Source organism: Mauremys mutica, chromosome 3 (genome assembly GCF_020497125.1).
Source record: "Mauremys mutica isolate MM-2020 ecotype Southern chromosome 3, ASM2049712v1, whole genome shotgun sequence".
Lineage (NCBI taxonomy): Eukaryota > Metazoa > Chordata > Testudines > Geoemydidae > Mauremys > Mauremys mutica.
This window is the reverse complement of record NC_059074.1, coordinates 124,632,100-124,653,521: the sequence shown is the minus strand read 5'-3', so window position 1 is coordinate 124,653,521 and position 21,422 is coordinate 124,632,100. Positions and strand designations below refer to the sequence as shown.

At 39.4% G+C, this 21,422-nt stretch overlaps 1 protein-coding gene across 12 annotated transcripts in view; it reads left to right on the top strand.

The window, feature by feature from the left end:
- PDE10A (phosphodiesterase 10A) overlaps positions 1–21,422 on the top strand; it is a 605,978-nt gene that overhangs the window by 325,195 nt on the left and 259,361 nt on the right. For 4 of the 12 annotated variants that reach the window (XM_045008715.1, XM_045008716.1, XM_045008714.1 and 1 more), the window contains exon 1: positions 305–622. The exons of the other annotated variants lie outside the window; for them this stretch is intronic. In XM_045008715.1, coding sequence (XP_044864650.1) covers positions 484–622 — 139 coding nt within the window. In that variant the 5' untranslated portion in view covers positions 305–483. Of the gene's footprint in view, positions 1–304; positions 623–21,422 lie in introns of those variants that run through there. 12 annotated transcript variants of the gene reach the window in all.

The window sequence follows — 21,422 nt, the reverse complement described above, 5'->3', positions numbered from 1 at the left end:
GTAGCAGTGAGTAATGTGACGTACATTGCCCAAGCTGAGGGAAGTGTGACACATAAACCAATGGCATGACTAGTGAAAAGTAAATTGAATTAGATTTTTAAGATACTTTCAGATTTAGTCATCTCACACAGCGCTATTAGCACAATAAAAGTTTTTGTAAGTATTAGTCCTGTAGTGCCCCTTTGTAATATTTATTTTTTTACAGTCACCTGGTGCTGAGAGCTGCTTAGAATCTAGTGGGTCAGAAAGGGAGGAGACGCTGATGTCACAGTGGCCTGGGGAGAAAGTTCTAGGAAGAGTCAGTTGGTCAGTTAGAGACAGACCGTCTGTTGGGTGGAGCCCTGTCTGTGTGTCCGTCACTCAGCGTCTGCTGTCCCAACCCGTGTCACGGCACTCTATTGAGCAGGCCCATTATCTGATGCTTCCCTGTGCTTCGCCAGCCGCACCAGAAGCAGCACTGTGCCAGGCGCTCAGCACGAGCGCATGGATGACACCAGCGAGAAGAGGAGCAAGACAGCCAAGCTTGGCATGCTCAAAACACCAGAACCACCTGCTGCAGCATGTAAGAGGGACCAGAAAACCAAAAGCCAGAGCATGGATTGGATGGCAGGAAAAAACTTCGGTGAGGAGAAGCGTTTGTGTCTCAAACTTTTGAGTGGGCGCAGATAGGTGACAGCGCATGGTGGTGGTGGGGGCACGTTTATTGAAATGGTGGAAAATATTACATGGTACAACAAAGTAAGAGAGTTTCACAAATCAAATTTTAACATTTCAGCCTCACATGGTTTTGTTGCCCGTGTGAGCAGGGCATAATTGAAACTAGTTTTGCGTGTGTGTGTGTTTCTTTCTTTGTTTGTTTCTAATTACCATATTTGTAATTCTGTTCATGTAAGTGGCAAAACCCATGCTGACTGAACTGCTAGGTTGGAGGGACAGACCTGTTGTTCAAGCCAGTTACGTACCATTTTTCCGTGTTCGTCTCTCAAAAGCTCCCCAAATCCAGTGTATTTCTGTGTCCTTATTTATCTCCTCAGATGCCCCTGTTGATAGTTTTCAGATACTGTAAGTAATTTTTTTTGAAAAATGGTTTCCTAAGTGACTTTGGCTTTGTCAACACTACAAACTAAAGTTTAATTTCCTTTTTGGTAACTAGGCCCTTGCTAGCAGGGTTTGCAGACACACCACACCCTGTAATTACTGCTGAAGAAGGCTGACCTACAGAAAATGGGAGGACGACAAGGGAAGCTGTCAAGAAGGTTTTGCAGGAGCTTGGAAGGTGCAAGAGAGAGTTGTTGGAGAGGGAAAGCTGGACCGGGGAGGAGGAGTCTGGGAGAAGCAAGGCAGAGCAGGTTGGCGCCTGCCAGCCTTATCAGAAAGGAGCAGTGAAAGGTTAGATACTTTAAGTGAACGGAAGGAAGCAGAGCTACCTGGACCCTGCTAGAGGGTGAGTTGGCAAGTCTCATTAAGGAGGAGAGTGATGCAACTGGCTAGCCCCATTGGCAGGATGGGATATCAATTTCTCACCAGGACAGAAGTTGGCTAACTCGACCAGGAGAGTGAATGGAGTGGGCTGGCTGGCTCCTTCAAGAGAGAGAAGGAAGAACTAGGCAGAGAGAGTCTGCTGGGTCAAGTGAAACTAGCTGCTTTTCTAAGGGGTAGGTGTTTTGGCTTCAGTCCCAGAAAGCTTTAGGCAAAATAGTATTATGCATACGTCACTCTGAGTGACTGAAACATCCCTGTTAGTCACTACTGCAAGTGGGTCAGTTCCTTTTGTTTGCCTCTATAAATTTGCCAGTTGAGCTTGTAAAAGCTTCAAAAAAGGCAAAATCTTAAATTTGCCATTAAACACTTGCCACAAATTGCTGACTCAACTTTCTCCACTGAAAGCTTTAAAGATGGAATATATAAATACATTTTTAAAAGAAAAGACCTTTAAAATCTAAAAACTTGCTCCTCTTAGTTTTTCTGTTTCTTTTGTCTCTGGAAGAAACTGGCATCCTGCACAGTCTCCTTTCCGGTCTCACCGCATCATCCACCAACATAGCATCTGCTCTTGCTTGAGAGGTTTTTAGATTTGATTCTGGAATCATTAATGATTCAGCTATTTTACTTTTAAATGTAAAAGTTTAGAAAACCTTGCAGGAGAGATGAGAAGTTATTTTGGTGAAAATATTATTTCAGTGCCTGCAGTAGTATATCATCTCCAGAGCAGGTGAATAAGCTTGGTCAGCATTTAGGAGAAGATGCCTTCAAACCCAGGGTGTTGGAAATAGTTTGGCGATTCAGTGCATGGCATTCTTTCTTCTGTGTCAATAATGAAGTAATGCCTGCATGTAAATTTAGAGGACACTATGCTGTTGACTGTGGCTTTGGATGAGCTTTAAAACCGAAGATCCTGTCCATTTGTTGTTAAATATCCCACGCTACTCTGTTTAGGCGTAGTGGTGTTAGCTACTGTCACTTCACTAAATACCTGTTCGAATACCCATGCTGCTTACCTAAAATTCTTTTTATGGAAGAAGATATTCTCCACTTCTCTCATAAAGGCTGGTGTGCCTGGTACTGGTGCAGAATGTCTGCCATGTTGTACTCAGAAAAGCTGCATTTCAGTAGTGAGGGAGTGGTTTATCTTCTCTAATTCAGTCTACAACATATACAGTACACACTCATCTGCCAGGGACAGGAACAATTATGTATTTGACAGAAACTGCTGGCTGGATAGGTGGAACAATCTTGTATTCAGTAAGTTTAGGGAGACTATTTGCCTAATAACAGAAAAATTCGTGTTAGTCTGTAGGGCGTTTTATAATCCTTCAAAATGAAAAAGTCCTATACAAATGTGTGTGTGTGTGGGGGTAGTATTCTCAAATGTAAAGCTACAATAGCCTCCCCAGAATGGTACAAAATGTGGCGGAGGGAAGGTAATAGAGGCAAAGAGAGGTAGAGAATCCGAGACCAAGAGGCAGAAGAAGCCAGCAGGAGGGTAAAGTCATGGCCTTCCAGAGAAGCATGATGAAAGAGGAAGGGAAAAGTTAAGACATGTATTTTTAAATAAATACAGGCTAGTAAACAAAAAACAAGGAATAAATGGATAGAAGAAAGGAAGGTTTTGGTTTTGTCATGTGCAAAGCTTTTATTGATTAAAAATACAATTAAAATATGAGCAATGCAACATTAAATGTCAGTACCCATAACTTCTGTGGCTCTATTGATAGTATTTGTGATGCAGTTCAGCAAACAAAACTAAATTGAGCCTGTGCTATTGTTTATACCACACAATGCCTTGTCTATTAGTCAATCAGAATGCAATGCTTTTTAATGGCATTTTATAATTGTGTGCACCTGTTAGATGAATGTGTATAGAGAAACATTTACAGATTGCTTTTGTTTAAAGTGAAGTGTTGTCCCCTTTGGTAACCATGATGGCTGGATGGATGTAGTTTTGTGGCTATGTTTCAAGTTATAAGTTATAGTCCTTTTATCCCATAACTATTTAATGTAGAGGATCCATAAAAAACAACCATGGTAGATTATATTGCCTCCTAGGTCAGAACTATATGTAACTTTTTAGAGGCTACATGAGAAATAGTTTTCATCTTCAGAAAAGTAATATTTTAAAGTTTTACTTTGTATGTCCCAAGTCTCAGGCATGCCTGACCCTGACTTTTGGACAAAAAAACTGATCAGGGCAGGACCAGATGAGTAATGTTTGTGGTGGTTCAAATCTCTGGTGAACTGTTTTAAGCAGCTGTGGTTCCTATTTATTGCAAAATGTAGGTTTTAAATGAGAGGCAACAGTTGGAATTTGGCAGATCAGTTACAATAAAACAAAATACTACCATCAATACAGTGGGAACAGCTTTAGCGTCTGCTACAAAGTTTTTTACACCAGTGGTTCTCAACCAGACTTTATATACCCCTGAGGATACATAGAGGTCTTCCAGGGAGTACATCAGCTCCTCTAGATATTTGCCTAGTTTTACAACGGGCTACATGTGAAGCACTAGTGAAGTCAGTGCAAACTAACATTTTAAACAGACAATGACTTATACTACTCTATATACTATACACTGAAATGTAAGTACAATATTTATATTCCAATTGATTATTTTATAATATGTTAAAAATGAGGAAGTAAGCATTTTTTCAGTAATAATATGCTATGGCACTTTGATATTTTTATGTCTCATTTTATAGGCAAGTAGTTTTTAAGTGAGGTGAAACTTGGGGATATGCAAGACAAATCAGAGTCCTGAAAGGGGTACAGTAGTCTGGAAAGGTTGAGAGCCACTGTGTTAGACATTTCTCCTTCCCCTCCCTAACCCCCCCCCCCCAGCGCGCAAAAAAAAAAAAAAGACTGGAAAAACTTGGCAGTAATAAAATTCTCTAAACATGTTCACCCTTCTTTGTGACTGTAAAAGAAAAGCACCTTTGTGTTGGCTGTACAGGAAGGTAGCAGCATAATTCCCTTTTTGACAGAACTGTCTTATCCAGAGAGTATTGTGCATAGTTCCTTTTAAATCACCTCCCTCCCAAATGTGCGCTTCCTGCTTTATAAAAATACCTCTTAACATTGCTGGGCTGCACTTCTAAGGCACATGACTAATAAAAGACAAACACATTCAGATGAAACCTGTGAAAAGAAGCTCTGCATCATTATTTTAATTGTCTTGATTCAATACATCTGAAAATTGAGGGGATCTTGTAACAAAAACATTTCCCTTTCACACAGATTTTATTTATTGATATAAATGTCTAGATTTCAAACAAACAAAACCCCACCCTGTTTTACGTTAACGTGCTGTATTTTAATACATTTCCACCAATAGTGTGAAATATAAAGCAGCCAAATGACAAAATTGGAGGAGGTTTTATAAAAAAGGTGTCATTTGCCAGGCCAAATGAAAAGTAAATGTTAACGCTTTCGCCAGAATGTTATGTCTGAGGTTTCCTAAGTGCTGTACACACATTCAAGAGTAGAACAGAGAGCTTGTTTAAAAAAAAAACAAAAAAAAAACTTAAAATGAATGTCCGGTCATCACAATCCAAAATTTTGAAATACACTCATGGCCCTTGATTGAGAAAATATTATCAGTTCCTCCTTCCAACAGCACAGATAAAATTTCAGCTTGTTACTAGGAAGTGGCTTGTACAGCTCCCCTTGGAAAGCAGGACACTTGTATATGTTCACACTTCCCCTGCTCCTAAGAATGGAGCTGAAGAGCAACGCAGAAGGATGGTGTGACATACACATCACAATTTAAGCCTTTTGTCCTTGACAGTGTCCCATTTATAGTGTGTGTTCATATTATTTGTCTTTTCTGATTCCATGTTGCCATTGCTGCACTTGACAGCTTCACTAACACCTAAAGTGGTGTAATTGTTGGCATTAGTGATGTCATTGACTATTGCAGGAGAATAATTGTAACCCTAAGTCCTGAATTCTGATCTTGGCAATGTTAAAGCTGTTCAATTCACCTTTAAATTTAAATTGTAGCATTAATTAGTTGAAGTTGTGTCACAGTCTTCAGATGGCTTGTATTCCTTACCAGGTTCAGTTAATTAGACTACCACTACTTTGCTGGATTTATTACAAATTATCAAATAACTCAGTCATATGTATTACCTACAATTCTTCTCAGGATAATTGGATTTTGGTCTGCTATTTCTCATGTTAACTGTTAGGCTTTGGCTCAGAGTACGGCTGCTCTAGCATGGCGCCCTAGAAGGGAAAGGAGGCATAAGAAGCCCTCTCCTGCTCTTTATGCATCTGAGCAGGGGAAGCCAGAAGTTGGCTGATGGCTGTGGGGAGATTGTACTACTGCTGGCTGTCATTGGCACCAAAAAGGGTGTATCTGGGCAAGGTAGTAATGTGTGCATATAGAGCTGTTGCTCTGCCCATAATGCATCAGTAAAGCAACACTAGGAGGAGCACGGTCTACACCCTTTGAATTATAACAAGAGTTGTCCTTCACTATTCTCCTGCTAGTTTCTCTGGCAGTATTATGACAAAGACGTAAATACTGTGCAGACTGTACATCAACTCATGCACACCCTCGCATGCCGCTGTTGGTCTTCGGTCAACCTGAATTGCAGGTAGTGTTTGGAGGCTCTTTCCCTCCCCCCCCACCCAAAAAAAAAGTGGTATGATGCTTGAACAACATGCCTGTTGAACATAACCTCATAATTATTAGCCCTAAAATATGATATGTGTGGAACAGGGAGGAAAACATTTTTGCCCACCCAAAGAACATATTTTCCTAAATTTCAATTATAACAACACTAATATGTGATTTTTCTGAAGCTGAAGTTTTACATGGAACAGATTTAGTGCTATGGGATCTACTACTGCAGAGAGTGACTATAAGTAACAAACATTAGTAATTAGCCGCTCTATTCCAAAGATGCTGTATTTGATATACATGCACACAGAAACTTGCACTCAGCTTCTTTGTTCTTTCCCTTAGCTTAATTTTTTCTGTTACTAATTTTTTTCCCCATGACATTTTTTTGTGAGAATTTTACTTGAATCACTTCTGAGAATTTCTTTACAGGGCTTAATTGATGTATTATAGACTGTGCTTTTGTTTTCAAATTTGAGTGTATTTAGTACTCACAAAAGTGAGGGACTAAACTACTAGCTAGATCCAAGTGCTTTGGCTAGCAAACGGGTCTCGTGCATGCTTCCCAACACAGCTCTGTCAGTGTACTTCAAAAATGTCTTAAAACACCTAAGCTGCTCTGATTGCATGATGTTCTTGAATAGTGATTGACAGTTGCATAGTAGTGCTTATGTGATTTGTTGTATATGTTTTTTATTCGTCTTAAGATATTATTCATTCCCATGGACTTCAGAACTGCATGAGCTCCTAGGTCTGCCTATGTACATTGCATTGTAAGATTGGGACCCCAGACTATACATGACAATGTAACATTCCACCTGAAAAGGTGGAAAACATGAGGGGAGAAAAAATGTTTCTGCACTGTTAAAGGCTGTTGAAGTTTGCAACGTTAACTTGGACATGTTGAATACTTTGTATATTTTAAGTTACTCATTTAACAACATATAAACTGTAATGCGGTCTGTTGAGATTTACATTAACCAATAAAGTAGAAATAGAAAATCCTACACATTTGAAATATGGAAGAATTGATGATGATGTAGGAACTTGTTTAAGCTAAAGGAGCTTAAACTGCATACAAAACCAGCTGACATGAAGCTCAGATTAACAGAGACAGCACTCTTATTTACAAAAACTGGGTTAAATATCAGATGATTTTGATTTTTTTTTTCTGGATTAAGTGCTAAACTTGTGTTTTAACAATTAAAATACTTGAGTCTAGGCAGTGGAAAAATGGATTTATTTACACTGTGATATCCCTAACAAGCCAGACTGCCTAAAACAGGCCAGCATCTGTGCTTTGCTGCCTCTCCAGAGGATAAGACCCATGCATTGACCACAGTTAGGTTCACTCCCTCTGGGGCACCTGGCATTGGCCAGGTAGACAGATACTGGGCTAGATGGACCTTTGGTCTCACCTGGTACGGCCATTCTTATGTTCTTAGTTATAAGTTACAATACAGCTCCTTCTAAGCAAGTGCATTTATTCTTCAGGTAAAAAGCATTACAGATAAGACATAAAAAAAATAAACATTCCTAAACTCATGCTATCAGCTTACCAGCGGTCAATCTTACGAGGCCTCAGTAGGCCAAAGTCTTTCCGACCCTTCTGCAAGGGTTGGGACCCCCTTTGAACTGGAGGTTCTGTTTATTGTTTGGATCTGAAAGAAGGCACCAAGTCAGTTCAAATGCAGGCTATTTATCCCAAAGTCCTTTCTTTGTCTGTTGGCCTCTGGAGAATCCAGTTTGAACTAGTATACATGGTACCTTTGTGGGGGGTTACAACCTGTTTGATTTGCCATAATCACCACACATGGTGCTTAGTTCCTAGAGGAGAGCTGTGATATCCCTCCCCCATGGAGTATAACACAGTCATACATAAAACTTTCATTTAACACATTGGATCCCAAAGATACTGCATGGCATTGCAATATCAGTTCTCATCTCTCTCCTTAAGAGGTTAGATACAGTCCTGGCCCACAATAATACATAAACTTAAAACCACAAGGTATTCAAGGATATTGCAGGTAATTGCCATATCTGTCACACAATGATTTACTCTCTACCTAGAAATAAAAAATTATTTCCTAAGAAAACGAGGGGATGATAATATACACCCAAGTTGTATATCAACCCATACCTGCTTTAGTAGTTTTAACAACAAAAACTTAATGCAAATCTGCTAAATGGTATGGTATATTGTGTAGTTAAAAAGTAATTTTACTTTTCACCTTATGATTTAAAGTAAGTAATGCTGCAGTTTAAATGTAAAGGTCAATTGAAAGGGTGTTTCCTGCCAAGAACAGAGTTCAGGCCCTCAGAGTTATGTTTCTCTCCCATAACAGTTGGAGACGTCACTTATACCTAAACTGGGGGAATTGCATTTCTTTCACTGCTTTAAGCATCAGTAGAGCTACCAATTAAACAGAGGGAACACTGAACCCAAAAGGTCTGAATACAAGTACTGTCAGCTACTTGACAGCAAAAAATATTTTCATCTTGTTTTTAAATGCACTTGTTCATAATATTTAAGCTTACACATTTCTATTCATAATTTGAGTTTTTAAGCTATACATTTATTTCTTTAGAAAGCACTTTTGTTCATCTTTTCATTCTGATGTCAAGATTTGGACCCATCTATTATAGCACAAAGGGGAAATGTGGTATGTGGTCAAGAATAGATAAAGATATTGCAGAGAAAAGAAGACAGGGTCAGTCCTCTAAATAATTGAGAATGGATGTAGAGAAAACAAAACAAATAAATATGAAAACAAAACAGAGGCAACTGTTGTTCCAAATGGATTGCCAATATCTTTGGACCCTAGATTTGGTTTATATTTAAATTGGTGTTTGGCCTAAGACATAGATCTGAGTTTAGGTCTGAATTTGTAGCTCTGACTTGTGTCTTTATTGGGACATGCATGATTACTGAATCTATGCTCCAATATATTTTGTTAATTGGCATTCAAGTTTGCATACAGATTTTGAACCTCCATATTTAGATGTGGTCATTTGTGATGTGGCCCATTATACAGAGATGAAGATTAAATCTTTGGTTTTGATTCAGACCCATTTAAAATAAAGACTAATAATTTGAGGACTATCCAGATTACTCTACCTCCTTATGCTAGCTCTGCCATTTTCCCATGAAGTGTGTGTGTGTATTGGGATAGGGGGCTGAATTTTAGAGTGACAAAATTGTGATCTGTGGAGGCAGCTAGCTGGTCACAAGGTGATGGACATTAAATATATAAAATAATTTCCTGATATGACTTTTTTATGTTGGCAATTTCTGTAGATGCCACAGAGGTGTTGTGCTGTGTGATTGGAATGAGAGGGAAGTAGTCGGTCCATTGAAAGGGGGGCAATCCTCTGTGTTAAAATGTGGAAGAAGTTTGAAAACCCTGTCTTAGACTGTATTAAAGATCACAACTTGCTAATCAATTTAAACTCCATACAGCTTTAGTGAGGTTTCCTTTGCACTCTATGAAGATGAAGCTAGTTCTTGTTTAGTAAGTAAAATCTGCTTCCCCCTCCTCTGAGTGCAGAGAGCCTCTTAACAGTGGAAATGGTGCAGTTCTAGGGGGGTAAACCGGGGGCTGGTATTATATAGAATTCAACCCTAAGGTGGCAACCTGCTTGCAGGATTGTGAGGCTACTGGCACCTTGAGCTGCAGTAGTGACTGCAGAACAGCCCATGGTTCAGAGGAAGATTCCTTCCCAATTGGCCTTGCTCTTCAGCAAAGTATCAGTCTGTGTGCTGCATGGGAGGATTTGTGTCTAACTGCAACTACTACATGTTATACCAGTGGTTCAATGCAGCAAATATATTTGAGATTTGATCCCAGTTTTCAACATTCTCTCTACAATCATTAGTTTTTAAATATCTGTAATGGCCTATAAATCTATGTGAAAGTTATTAATACAGTCTCTGTTGCAGGCAGCCAAATTGCATGTCCATGTTTTTAGCACTCACTTTTTTCTTCTTATTCCATGGTGTAATACAATACATACTACACATTATCCTGGATAAAGTCGGTTATTTTTGCTTCAGTCCTACTATAAATCTTAATTTTTCATATTACAGTGTGCAGTTTCCAAAGAAAAATAAAGATAGCTGACACCATAATTCATCAAGAAGAAAGGAATTTTGCTATACATTATTTTTTGTGGGAAATCTCACAGATGTTCATTTTGTTTATTTCTCTAAGGGTCACATTATTCATCCTTTAATCTTGAACAGGCAGGGTTTGCTGGGTTTTGGTGGTTTAATTTTGCATCTACCTTGATTTTTAAGCTTGAAGCAAGTTAAGAACCATAATTATTATTCCAGAGAACGAAATGACAGGAGTGCAAAAAACATGAGCATATTAAAATTATGGTGTCTGCAGCATTGGTACCAGGTCTCCCAAAACACAGGTTCACAAAATTGTGGTTGCTTGCTGGGAGCATATTGCTTTTTAGTGTTTCAAGTCAAAATAATAATTTGTATTGCAGTAGCTCCTAAGAGCCCTAGTCATGGACCCAGGATCCCGTTGTACTAGATGCTATACAAACACTGAACACAAAGACCGTCCCTGTCCCAAGGAGCTTATAATCCAAGTATAAGGAAGACAACAGATGGATACAGACAGAAGGAGAAGTTCAAGGAAACAATTAGACAACATTGATCAGCATGATAGACAGTGGTCTCTGTACACCAACAGCCTAAACATTGTCAGTTTTTATTTTTGTAGGCGTCACGGCAAAGCAGAGTGTTGAGGAGGATAATGAGGTAGCTTTACGGATGTTTGTGAGGAGCTCCTCAGAATTGGGAGGGACAGCATGAAGGTGCTTGTTTGAAAATTTAACACAACTTTAATTTGCCAAGAAATAGCTTTGTGGATTTTAATATTTAGTGCCTAGAAGACCATTTCACCAGAAAATTAAAAAAGTAGGTAACATTTTAGTTCTAAACAGATTAAGAAGATTCCTTTTTAACATGTAAAGGCCAAATCCTACATGAGAAAATAAAGCTATGTTAAAGAGGGTAGGAAACTTCAAATTTCAGCTCATAGACTTTCTTTCAAACTGTGTTTTTGTTGTCATGAGGAAGAGAGAGCTGGGATAGGGGTTTTGCTACCACTAAAATCATGGATGCCCAATACTTAAGAGACCCTCACTTCTGCATCATTCCCCATCACTCAAGGCCTCCCAGTTTACTCAGGAGCCGTGTTGCCAGTGCCTCCTTGCTTTTGCTGTACCTATAACTTCCTTCAGTGCATGGAACAGCCCTTCATTTAAGATAATTCTGATAGTTAGCATTATTTCACGTTTGGAATCCCTGAGGAGTATAAGGAAGGGTGATGCCACATAGTGACCATCATTTTTTCTCCCCCTGTCACTGGCACATCTTTAGACGCATGAAGACACCATTTTGCACCTGTAAAGAGTATTTTAGGGATTGGGGAAAGCACAACATTGGAATAGCATTTCCTCTGCTTTCTATATGCCATCCACCCTATTTGAGTCCACTCTATTGGTGGAAGTGGAAGGGATTTGACCTGTACTACAGTTAATACTTTTATTCAGTCCTCCTCTGTATGTGCATAGGCAATTGAGGACTTAGTGAGGCTTTAGGAATTTAGGGTTTGCATTAATAAAGAAAACACCTGTATTAGATCATTTATCTCACTTTATTAAAAATTGATGGATTTATTCATGGTACAGAACTGCTCACTGAAGCGATATTCAACATCTCTTATTTTATTATTTTTCTTAAATCTAGCTTTCCCCAACCCCAAATAAAACAGTTGTTTGTACCCCTGCCATGTGGTAATACATTAACATTTTCAAGTCTGTGTATTTATCAGTCCTGTTAAACATCACTGATGTTGCTTGTAGAGATGAAGAGAAGTCAACGCACATTTTTGTTTAGTAGAAATTTGTGCCTATTAATGTGGCTGCATGCTTATAAGTAAACACATGCTTCAGTGCTTTGCAGGATCAGGGCCACGGTGCTCTTAACCATTCAGAATTTTCAAGCCCTCATGATAAGGCTGCTTTAAAATGGTGTAGAAAATACATTTTATTACAAATAATAGAGATTAAAAATAGTGGATTTGTTTTAAAAATGCAGCTAGACTGGAGAAAAAGAAATGGAGCAGGGAGAGAAAAGATGGAATTAAGGGTAGGAAATAAGCAATTGGGCATAAACTCTCAAGAAAAGCATGGCACCTAGTGCATAGTATGAATGTTATGACTGCAGTCCTTTGAAGATTAAAGTTCCAACCAACCATGCAAAGATTTGTCAGACATTTAATAGGTTTTTTTATTTTTATTTTCAAGGCCCCTAGCCATCATGGTATTTATTATTGCAGCTTTATTCAGTCTGCTTGGGCAAAAGATGTTGCCAAGCACAATCCTGTTTTGGATCAAATGTAAACCCAAAATAGTCTTTATTCCAGGAGCACCCCTTTTATTCTTTGTGTTAAATTCTCAGCATAGTATTCTTATCTAACCATTAAAAAGGAGGTGCCTTAGAGATGTATAGCTTGCCTTCATGTGTAATCCTTGGCACTTGAGGTTGTAGATTGTCATCTTTCTTTACACACACAACCTATTGACTTGAGTGGGATTTCTTGGTGCAAATTGATGGAAGGCCTTGGCCTTAATCCACCCAATTTTTCTTTCTTTCCCCCCACTTCTCTTGCCATTCAGATGGAAGTACTAGTAGCTAAAATGTAAAGAACGGTTATGTTAAGTTGTAGAATTACATTTTTGTTGTGATGACATTTTGTGACAATTTTAATAGTTCAGAGTCATGACTGTTAGTGGTATGTTATAATCTGAGTTCAGTAAAAAGCTTTGTTCCTGTAGCTAAATAATGGTGCAGACAGACTGCTTTCAATCACATTTGTCAGCAATGTTTGACTTATCTGTCCATCTTCTGAAGTTCAGTATTTGCCTTTGCTACATAATTAATAAGAATAAGACTATTTGTTCTAGTTTCCCATGACTCATAAAACAGTTCCCCCTTGTCCGTCTTCTGAATCTGCAGTTTTCTTAGCCCTTAATGTGTTCTGTTTAAAATCTCATTGTCCTTTTTGTGGCAGCAGTTTGTGATGTAACTGATTAGCTAGTGGAATCAGTAGGTGTTGCTATGGGCAGAAGCATGCATGCAAAAGTCTTAGGCCAGGTGTACACTACAGATCTATATTGCTATAGCTGTGTCACTCAGGAATGTGAAAAATCCACACGCCTGAGCGACCTCATTATACCATCCCAACCCTGCATGTGTATAGCTATGTCAATGGGGGGGCTTCTGCCGCCAAGATAGCTACTGCTTCTTGGGGAGGTGAATTAACTATGCCGATGGGAGAAGCTCTCCTGTTGGTGCAGTAGCATCTTCACTACAGCACTAGAGCTGCATCAGTGTAGCTGTGCCATGTAGCGCTGTACTTGAAGATAAGCCCTTAGTTTATGGGCTTGTCTACACTTACGTTTTATAGCACTCTAACGTGCTGGCTCAGGAGGGTGAAAAATCACCCTCCTGAGTGCAGCATGTCTGAGCACTTTAAAGCATTAGTGTAGACAGGCTCTGAGCACTCGGAGCTAATCCCCTCGTGGAAGTGGATTACCAGGAGCGCTGGGAGAGCTGTCTCCCAGCAGTCATGCGCGACCACACTCGCACTTCAAAGCACTGCCGTAGGAGCGTTCCTGCCGCAGTGCTTTGAAGTTTCCGGTGTAGACATACCTTAAATGAACCTTGAGGGTCCCCTAAGACTGTCCATCCTGGGCAAAAAATCCCATAGAGAAGCCCAAGCACGTATCAGCGGCCCACTCTCAGAATTTACCTCTAAGGCTTTGACTACACTATAAATTTATCTTGAGTTAATTGACTGCCAGTTATCTCAAGGTTGTTAACATTTTATAAAGGCTCGTCTGGACACTTCATAAATATTTGTAGCCTGGAATAAATGTTTGAGGAGTGTCCAGATTTAGTTTTTACAAATATGTAAATTACCCTGAGTTAATATGCGAGAGAAGGTGGGTGAGGTAACATCTTTTGTTGGACCAACTTCTGTTGGTGAGAGAGACAAGCTTTCTAGCCGCACAGAAAACTTCCTCCGGTGTCTCTAATATCCTGGGACCAACATTGGTACAACAGTGCAAACAACCTGAGTTAATTGTTGGTCAATTAAAATAATGATTAAGAAAGTCTTAAGGCCTTGTCTAGAATAACAGGTAATAACAAACCCCTTCCAAATTCTAATCTAAATGAAGCCTTATTGCCTAGATAAGGAGAACAAAGGTTTGATTAGCCCCGGAGGGCAAACTAAAGCTACAATCATCTGGGGAGACTCTGGCATTCTACGGAAATTCTTTGGCCTTCCTCAGATATACCTACTGTATCTGATTCATAAAGAAGTGCAAAAACTGTAGGATCAAAACCAAGGAGGGTTCTGACCCTGGGTGTGTCTCCATGAAGATGTACATCTTAAAAAAAAAAAAAAAATCCCCAACCCCCTCCATTTTAGGCACAGAGCTGCCCTTTAGGATCTCTGGATTTCATTAGTTGAAGAAAGGACATTTTCAGATAAGCACATATAAATATCCCTATTTTTATAAGTTTTACTTGAAGAAAAAAATACTGTTCAAAGTGTACCATAAATGAGGAGTCTTGAAAGATTTTGACAGCCCTTATGAAAATGTTTCTTTTTAACAAATTTAGCACCCTTGCACATACAGCATCAGACCTCAGTCCAGCAAATACCTTTGTATGTGAGTAACTAACTTTAAGCACATCATCAGTGTCTTTGAATTCAGTGGGATTTTTCATGCATACATATTTGCAGATTTGAGCATAAGTCCTGACTACATTAGAAAGTGTTACCAGCCAAACTTTCCTTATGTCAGCATAGCCTTGCGTGCGTTCATGTTCTGTTTGAGTCTGCTGTCAACACCCTCAACTTTTGCCAGCAAAATTGAATGAATGAAACAAGCCCTCTACTGGTATAGTTTGACTAGCACCATGCCCATGCAGATGCAGAAGTAACACTACACAGGTAAATGCAGCCCTCCAGCAGCAAGCTTGTAGTGCAGCTCTCCCTGCAGTGGTGACCACTCTGGTCAAATTTGAGGGGAGCTGTGGAGGCTTACCAGAAGACAAAGGAGCACAACCTCAAGTTTGTGTTCTCCCCAAGACTTGCCCCTATAATAGCCATACTGAGTTGAGATTCTCCCCTAAGAGAAACAGTGGACACCTCGTGTGCTGCAGTGTATGGCACCCCACAACTGGTGACCAAAGAAAAAAGCACCGAAAACAGGGACATGGACTATGTTTGGGCCAGTCCAACAGCCAGAAACCCTTAGAGAACCAGCCAGCCCCAAAGACTCAGTCAGTCACTGAGGAAGGTGGCTCGGGTACGTGCAATTTAGTAAGACTATTCCTCTAATAGAGGCCATTTTGTTTATTTTCTCCGAGGCCCCTGAAACATCTCTCTCTCAAAATGGTGGCTGATCATGTATGGGACAAAGAAATTGTTTTAACGTGTTGTGTGCTAGCTGTTGTTCCACAAATACACAACAATAATTTCCCCTGTCTTTAAAATGGTTGAGAGCTCTGCTGATCTGTATCACATCCATGTATTTTGGGTGCAAAATGAAAAAATGGCACGAAAAAGACTAGATGATAGAATGAAAAGTTCCCTGGGAGGAGGGATGATATCCCACAATACATGGCAGCAGCCCCACAATAAACTGCAAACATTGCCCACAAGGTAGTGCACCAGATGGTGGAGCGGGGAATACTGGCATGCCTACTGACAGTGCCACACATCTTTGGTCTGTACCGCCTGATGCTCTGAAGATATACTGCACTGTCAAAGGCAGACAAATATGAATGCAGTCTGGTGAAATAACTAGAGCACTGGCAGAACTTATGCTGGTAAAACTTTGTCATGTAGACAAGGCTTAAGTTTGCAAAAAAGGTATGTACTGGGGACACAATATAAATTTGCAGGAAGGTCAGGTAATGCAATGTGTAGGCCTGGAACCCCATGTGCTGCATGGCAACATTAGAGGTAAAGACAGCATTGTTTGTATTAGTAAAGCTTTTGTTACTGTGAGGAAAATAATAATTGCCTGGATCCTTTACTGCAAACTTTCTTGATATGAATGCTATTGCAGTCAGGTGTGCCAAAACATTTGTGGTAGTGGGTGGTGGGGGCTATGCCCCCCACTTTTTAAAATGGGTGTAGTTTGGGGCAAGGGATGGCATTGCCCCCTTGCACTGCAGGCCTTGGGCAGGCATAGAGCAGCCCGAGGCTTGCAGTTCAGGGGGGCAATGTCGTCCCCTGCCCCCGCCTCCCAACTCTGCCACTTTTAAAAGTGGTCCCCTGACCCTTCCCTTGGTCTGTCGCCATTGGTTGCAGTCCTTCCAAAATCACCTTGAAATTACAACCTTTTGTTTTGTGATTTTAAAATCCACAAAACTATTCTATATGAGAAAATAAAAACAGGAGTTAAAAAAGGCAATAAACCGCCTTGTACTAGTGAAGATTAAAAGGATGGTTGTAAGTGCCAAAATACAAATAATGGCTCTCATTTATTTTTGAAGGTTACATGTTCAGATTGTCTGTTTCTGTAAAAGCTATGGGATATGCGTTTTCATTGTATTTTGGGAGGAAATAATCACACAATTCTCATAAATGGCACAAAGTAAGGGTATCCAATTCTGCATGCTTTATGTAATAGAATATTAATTTCTTGTACTAATACCCTTATGGAAAAACATTACAGGGTTCATTAAAAATAATAGGATTCTATAGAAATTACTCAAAAATCTCTCTTACGTATATTTTTATCCATTCTGTAGAATTCCATAGCAGATATGTCATTATTAAATAGACTAGTTTAAAAAGTCTATAAAAAGGTGGTTATTTTCTAAGGGGAAGTAAGACATAGCAGAATGTCTGATAAAGCCACATTTTAGGTGATTTTGCATAATTCATATTAAAAAAGTAAACCCCATTATAATGGCCTCAAAACACCTATCTGTAGCAAATGTTCTGTGGTCTATGATTCATCCCTCTTCAACTCTTTCCCTTGTCAAAGTTGATGTAGGTCATGTAACATTGTGGCTAAAATATACACTTATAAAAAAATAAATGTTTAGGGTTGTAAAGAGCACAGTTATGTATAACTTTTCTGTTGTATTTTTAGAATATTCAATGTGTTTTTATTTGAGTTTTTTATATGTATTTATGTGTTTTTATTTCATTTTTATTTGAGACAGTTTGCCTGCAACTGTACAAACTGAGCTGTGATCTTTGCAGATGTCACAAACCAAGCAGAGCTATGCTGGGTTAGTACTTGAGTGGGGATCTCCAAGAAACATGCAGGTGGTAAGGAAGTCATGTTGGTGATTCAGTAAGTGACATTTCTTCCTTTGAGTCACTACTGAATCATTGTTCCAGCATAGTGTTTAGGAGAAGTTTGCTATCTGAGGTGTGAACTTCTGGGTAAAACAATAGTCCCTACTACCTGGGGTAATTGACTTTCTCATGGCACTCTTTGGGTGAGGATGTTAACCCAATTGACCTGGTCAAATTTTAACTTAGGTAATTTAATTTTTGCTACTTAAATTCCCCTTTCAGTTTCAGTAAGATACTGTGCTCTTCTTTGCTTATCTCTGACTGTTTACTAGTGTTGTGGTATGGTGTTAAAACTATGCAGGGTTCCACCCCAGGTGATGTGCCATTTCACTGGTGGGTGAAGTGCTCTGTATATATCCCTTATCTATCTCACAAGGGTGTTGTCTCTTAAATTAGGTAGTTTGTATAGCAGTTTGGAATCCTCAGGAGAAGCCTGCTGTGAAGGTGTAAAATATTATTGCTTTGATTATTTCTAAGGAGCTATTTAATGACAAGATTTATTGCATTACAGTTGTGCCTAGAGGCCACAATCAACATTGAGGCCCTATTGTTCTAAGTGCTGTACACATACCTTGTGAGATACAGTTCCTGCATTGAAGAGTTTACAGTCCAGGGCTCCATAGGTTGTTTCCTTTAAGCACATGATTAGTTCCATGGACTTCAATTAGACTACTCGCAAGAGTCAAGTTAAGTGTCCGAGTGTTAGCCCAAGTAGAAGAGGAAAAGTGTGGGAGAAAAGTCTTCCCCCATTATACAGATATGGAAATTAGCCACAGAGAGATTAAGTGATTTGCCAAGGTCACACAACTAAGTCTGAGACCGAGGTGAAAATTGAACTCAGATCTTCGTTCACAAGGCAAGTCTTCCTTTTTAACAATCAAAACTCGCTCTATGTAGTTTTGTTGAACTTTTTGCCTACATCATTGGATAGCACAGCAAGCCAGTCATTTATCTGATGTAGTGATTCAACAAGGTACTGTTTTATCTGTGATGTCTAGCACTTGTATAGTGGAGCTCCTTGTTGCTCTTGATTTTTAAGAAAAATAGACTTCTCATTCTGAATTTTCATTTGCTACCATTTACTGAGGGGGGAAATAAAAAAGATGAAATAGTAAATGAGGATTTTTGTTCATTTTCAATATATTTTTTTAACCTCAGGCAAATTAATATTTAACATCTTGTACCATAGTGTATTAAAAATGGCAGTGATGAAGAACTGAGGTGATTATTCAAACATTTATTTTTACTTCCCTCAAAAAATGACCAGGTAAACCAAAAAAACAAAACAAAGCAAACAAAAAAAAAACCCCTAACAAAACACCTCTTAATAATTTACTGTCTGATAAGTATTAATATTGAAACTGGGTTGAATTTTAAAATCACTAGTTTTAATTCATCTCTGTTGTGTTGTGTTAGCCTACTTCAGGACAGCAGCTACTACTGGTTTTTCTGAATACCAGACCAAGTTTTAACAGACTTGTTGTTTACACTGCAGCAGTATCTTTACTAATCTCATGAAATATGGTTCTGGCAGATCATATACTCTACCAGAGGGCCAGACACACACACTCACTTTCTCTCTCTTTTTCTCTCTCTCTCTCTCTCTCTCTCTCTCTCTCTCTCTTTCTTTTTTTTAAAATTATTATTTCCGGTATTTAGGCCAATGTGTCATCAGGATTTCTTCCTCTAGGGTAGGATTATAGCTGGCAGCAGTGTGTTTCTTCTGTTGACAAGAAATCTAGCCACAGTAGGAAACATCTGACACTTCCCTCTTCAAAAGGAATGTTTTGTCTCAAAGGTAGATTCTGATATCTGATCCAGAGTTCCAATCCCAAGTCAAGTTCTCCTAATAAGTGCAACATACCATGTAGATATTACTTCAGTAGTCTAGGAAGGAACCTTTGTTTATTTAAATGAAAGTGTTACAAGTGACAATCAGGTTATTTGAGTCTACTCCCTAGTGGATGTTTACTCACATCATAACAACATAAGAATGGCCGTACTGGGTCCGACCAAAGGTCCATCCAGCCCAGTATATTGTCTACCGACAGTAGCCAATGCCAGGTGCCCCAGAGGGAGTGAACCTAACAGGTAATGATCAAGTGATCTCTCTTGTGCCGTACATCACCACCCTCTGACAAACAGAGGCTGGGGACACCATTCCTTACCCATCCTGGCTAATAGCCATGAATGGACTTAACCTCCATGCATTTATCCAGTTCTCTTTTAAACCCTGTTATAGTCTTAGCCTTCACAACCTCCTCTGGCAAGGAGTTCCACAAGTTGACTGTGCGCTGTGTGAAGAAGAACTTACTTTTATTTGTTTTAAACCTGCTGCCCATTAATTTCATTTGGTGGCCCTTAGTTCTTATATTATGGGAACAAGTAAATAACTTTTCCTTATTCACTTTCTCCACATCACTCATGATTTTATATACCTCTATCATATCTCCCCTTAGTCTCCTCTTTTCCAAGCTGAAAAGTCCTAGCCTCTTTAATGTCTCCTCATATGGGACCCGTTCCAAACCTCTAATCATTTTAGTTGCCCTTCTCTGAACCTTTTCTAATGCCAGTATATCTTTTTTGAGATGAGGAGACCGCATCTGTACGCAGTATTCACGAGGTGGGCGTACCATGGATTTATATAAGGGCAATAAGATACTCTCCGTCTTATTTTCTATCCGCTTTTTAATGATTCATAACATTCTGTTTGCCTTTTTAATTGTCGCTGCACACTGCGTGGACTTCTTCAGAGAACTATCTGCGAGCACTCCAAGATCTTTTTCTTGATTAGTTATAGCTAAATTAGCCCCCATCAATCTGTATGTATAGTTGGTTTTTTTTTTCCCCCAATGTGCATTACTTTACATTTATCCACATTAAATTTCATTTGCCATTTTGTTGCCCAATCATTTAGTTTTGTGAGATCTTTTTGAAGTTCTTTACAGTCTGCTTTGGTCTTAACTATCTTGAAAACTGAAAACTCAGTGTTTCAGTTTTACCACAAAACTGATTTCCCTTAAAGCACAGTTCTGCTTTGAAATATGACTCTGTAAAAATAGCATTGTGGGGTTCTTTGTTTAATATTCTGATTTTTTTTTTCATGTCTGGTGTGCTCAGTTCTCAGGTAAGAACATACATTTTCAACCCAAGACCTGAAAATCGAATTGGATTCCTTCTTTCTTCTATGTCATCACCTGTAATAAATATTCTGTTGGTAAAAGTAGGCCTACAGCAACACCATTGCGAAACCGATTGTCTTCAGTAGATGTGTCAAAATATAACTAATTGGGATTTAGTAACAATGCTGTGGTTAATGCTCAAAAAGGAACAGAATCTAGTTCACTTTTGCAGAACTCTGTTGGCTTTCCTGTGTCACAAGAGTAAAAAGCACCAAAACTCCAGTGGCAGTTGAACTTGGATGTGTTTGAGGAAGAAGAGGAAGACACCGGGCAACTGATAGTAGATGACTGGTTCCTGGAGCAGCTTCACAGGGTGCAGTGCTGTTTGTGGGCTCATGCTGGTGAGAGAGGATTTTTCTGCAGACCTGAGATGACCAACAGTAACGAGAATTTCAGGGTGGGGAAGGCTACCTTTCTGGAGATATGTGCTGAACTAACCCTAAAATGTCAGCCTGCCAACACTGGGTGCCCAATATCCACGCACAAGTACATTGCCATTGCCATCTGGAAGCTGGTCACCCCCTGAATGTAAGGGGTCTGTAGCAAACCAGCTTGGGTTGGGGAGAGATGTTGGGGGCCCTTGTCATGGAGGTGTGTGATGCCATGGAATAGGTACTGTTGCACCCGGTTATAAAGCTTGGCAATACTCAAGATATTATTGATGGCTTTGCACCCATGAGATTTTCAAACCATATTAGGGC